We start from the raw sequence: 3,966 nt of genomic DNA, 5'->3' as shown, positions 1-3,966 counted from the left end.
CGAATTTCATAAATGAGGAAAGTCCAAACTCTTAGTTCTTAACATCAACTTTTTGACAATCTTCAATATTAAGGAACTAATGCCGAAATTATAATTTTCACTCCGAATAAAATCAACAAATTCGACCTCACCGTTTGTAGAAATGAGAATCTGATTGTGAGATTCTTGAACCGCATAAAACTCCATTGAACTTGAATCTTCCTCATACAAAACTTGACTTTACTTTCAAAAGCAATAGTGCCAATGACCTCTACAAACTCTCTTATCCAGTTCAAGATTTTCTTCTTGAATTTCAACAATATAAACTCCTTTATTAGCTAAATGCTCGTACATGTTGTGATTTGTTCTCCACATATATAATTATCATACTCTTCAATTTTAAAACTTCTTCACGAATTGGATGTTCCTCATGTACTTGTGAAATTGGATCAATGATAACTTCTTGAACCTGAAAAATTTATTGATTTGTTTCGAATAATTCGCCATCTCTATAAGACTTTGAGCAATAGTATTCTAGGCCAAGATCGAATTTTATCCTTGCATTGTCGAATTCTGTTAAATTGTATTTCATCCCACCAATATGCTATATCTTTCACTAAGCAATTTTGACATTCTTCTCTTTCATGATATCCATATAATACGAATATTTTTCCGAATCAAACATCCAAAATTCAAATAATCTCGAATTTGACCCTTTTCAAGTAAGGAATATCATTGTTGTACTTACGAACATGAATCTTGTACCTTTTTTACTTCAAAACATATGGATCAAAAAGGTTGGTTTCGTGTAACATCACGATTGTCATAGTCGTTGATTTGTTGATGCTGGTTGACTTTGAGTTGATTAAGCATAACTTTAATCTCCTCTAATACCTCTCGAAAATCATTCACCCTCATCCAACAACTATATGGTTTCTTCCTCCTTTGTTGTTAGCCATCTTGAGAGGCGAAATCCTGCTTCGATACCAACCGATGCAGTGCAGAAATATGGATCGATTGGCTAGTTCGCGACTAAATCAACATAACTTGGAATCCACCAAGAAAATTGAGAAAAGCCACAAAATACTTATTTTATTTCAGAATTCATCTCCTCTACCAAAGACTAGGGTTGTTATGGTAACGGTTACCATTATCACACGGAATACCGTTACCATACCGATCCCTTCGATAACTCAAAAAATGCTACCACTACCGTTATCGGTAGAGTTGATATACCAATCAATCAGTAATGATGAACTGATAATTGGTAAATTTACCAATTCTGAAACCTATCTCCTAAAAAAAAAAAAAAAAAAGAAAAGAAAAAAAGAAAAATACGTCTCTTGAAATGAACCCTAATTAGCTACTGCAAATCTATGATCACAGAGCAACAAACACTCTCCCACTAAGTGCCACTAAGAGATACATTTCTCATTTTTTTACATGTTAGTTTGCTTGCAGCACAGCAAGCTTCTGGCCTCCCTACTGGCCCAGCAGCTTGGCAGGCATCTCAGGCTTCTCCAATGCACCAGTCAAGTGAGAATGCTGCTAAAGCTGCAGTACAATCTCAAGTTCCCCACTCGCAGGTTCCATCTTGGGATCCAAACCCGCAGGCAGCCAGACCAGGCTTTGTGTCAGCTCCTAGCACTTATCCTGGTCAAACATATCCCACCTCTCCAGTTCCTGCATATGGTCATGTGGCAACACCTCTTGGTTCCTCTCCCCTCTCACAAAGCAGCCCAATTTCTCCTGCTGAGACTTCCATGAGAATGCCTCAGCTGGGAATTCGGCCTAATTTTCAACCAGGTGAATCTTCAACTCCAGGTCAGCCTCCGCATTATGGTCAATAACAGCCTTTTTTCAGAATTTGTATGCACTAAAGATGCATCGTGTTGACATATTTTTGAGCCTTCGCTGCTGTTTAAGAATTCTTTGTTTTATTTTTTAAAATTTCGTGCTGAGTGCTTATGGTTGCTGGGCTTGTAATACCATCTATCATCTCTTGAAAGAAACCCTAAAAATCATCAACGGTCTAGATTAGAGTTGATCAATCTAATGATTATAATTAAATGAAATTAAAATTAAAAATAATATTAATATATCTGTCGGTAATAGGTAAATTTTCTGATTTTGAACTTTGATTACCGTTATCGGTACCGAATTCAGCGGTAAATTTACCATACCGAAATATTGATAATGGTATACCAGTATTTTGTGATATTCGATAACCAATGTGTCTGTAACAATATACGAATGAATAATTTACTGTTACCATAATAGCCCTATCAAAGACGGCTACAACCCTAAAAAATACTAAAACTATAAAACCCTGATAGATATAAATTACCAAAAAAACTAATAATAAAATTAGAAATACTTATTTGATTAAAATTCCTATTAATTTATAAAAATAAAACTCTTAATAACATCGTAATAAAAATTCCTAATAATTAAGTAAATAATATGAAACATGTCCTACATCGATTTTGATTGTCTGATGAGTACTCTATCTTTTAAAATTTTGAACATATATTTAAGCGTTACTCATCCGTCCGTCACTACTCACTAGAAACCCCAATTTCTGTCCAACTTGTATGTGTTAAGCATGCTGCCAACGTTCATCATTATAATTTGGATATCCTTTTATTTGCTTTCTTCCTTTATTTTGCAGAAGAAAAAAAATCACTCTTTTTATCTTGTTTATTGAGATTTCCTGGTTAGTAATCGGAAATAGCGATTGAAACAGGAAAAAAAAAAGAAAAAGAGTCTATTTTTTAGATGATTGAAAGGAAAGAAAGCATGGATGTATTATATGTATATTTAGACAAGTTGTTAGCAATAGTTTGCATCTCCTTAACCTGGGTAGAAAGACTCTTTGTGTAATGCACAGTTTCATCCAACAACCCACAAACATCCATGGCTTCTCCTCCTGGCACCGGCTTTCGAAGCTTCTCAATTTTGAACAATCTATTCTTCTGATGAATTCGACCAACGCGTCTCCTCCTCTTCTTCTTCACAGATCCTTTTTTGCGAATCGCTCTATTTCTGATCTTGAAAATAATGGAACGGCTCCACGTCCTCTTCCATCCGACTACTCGAGCCATTGATAAATACGCAGCCGTATCTATTATCAGGCTGCGCCTTCGCGATTCCTCATGATCAGAATTAGTTCTTACATTGGTCTTCTTCATTGTCATGATCGATTGGAGAAACAAACGAGCAAACATGATCTTGGTGGAATTTTTGGTCTTCGAGACAACCTTTGGATTCATGGCGTATGTGGATGTGGGTTTGAAGAGAGAGACGAATGAATATATCGATGGCAAAGGTGAGTACAACTAACTCTGACACAAATCACTTTTCCACACCGTGTGTGGGGATGATGAAACGAGACACAAATGACACAACTGTGAGAGGGTCTTCTCTTCCCTTGTAAAGACAAAAGGAGAAGCAAAATACTCCCAAACAAGGGTGAGGGGATGACGATGTGGAAGGAACTGAGAGTTCGAATGGATCCCTTTGGACTGCTAGAGTATTTTAAGATTTTTTTTATTGAAATAATCCGTGCTTTTTGTATGGCTTAAATTTTTTTGATTGAGGGAGTCCAATGGTTGTGTTTGGATTGAGAGATTTGGAAAAATAGATGGAAGAGAATGAAAGGTAAAATAATTTTCTCAATCTCATGTTTGGATAATAAAAAAAATATAAGTTATTTGTTTTGTTTGGATAGCCATCATAAAAAAACAATAAATGAAAGAAATTTGTTTAATTTACTAATTTATCTTTATTTTTACGGACAATTGGCAATAAGAACACTTTAGACAACTTAATTGTAAAAAGGTCATGGACATTTTTAAAATTGTAAAAAAGTACAATTTAAGGGTAATTTGGTCATCTGACTTAAGATATTTTTTAGTTTATACCTACAATACCCTCCTCCTCATCCTTCTTCTTCTTCTTCTCCCTCCAACTATCCAACTTCCTCTC

The 3,966-nt window shown here is 35.2% G+C and overlaps 1 protein-coding gene across 1 annotated transcript; it reads right to left on the bottom strand.

Moving 5' to 3' along the window:
• Nucleotides 1-2,710: 2,710 nt before the first annotated feature.
• Nucleotides 2,711-3,465, bottom strand: LOC120004837 (transcription factor IBH1-like). Its single transcript, XM_038854155.1, has one exon. It carries the CDS (start codon nucleotides 3,249-3,251, stop codon nucleotides 2,754-2,756), a length of 498 nt encoding a protein of 165 aa, XP_038710083.1. The 5' UTR covers nucleotides 3,252-3,465; the 3' UTR covers nucleotides 2,711-2,753.
• Nucleotides 3,466-3,966: the final 501 nt, after the last annotated feature.

Source organism: Tripterygium wilfordii, chromosome 9 (assembly GCF_013401445.1).
Source record: "Tripterygium wilfordii isolate XIE 37 chromosome 9, ASM1340144v1, whole genome shotgun sequence".
NCBI classification, from domain to species: Eukaryota; Viridiplantae; Streptophyta; class Magnoliopsida; order Celastrales; family Celastraceae; genus Tripterygium; species Tripterygium wilfordii.
Note: the sequence above shows the minus strand (reverse complement) of the source record. Positions and strands in the feature narration are given on the sequence as shown.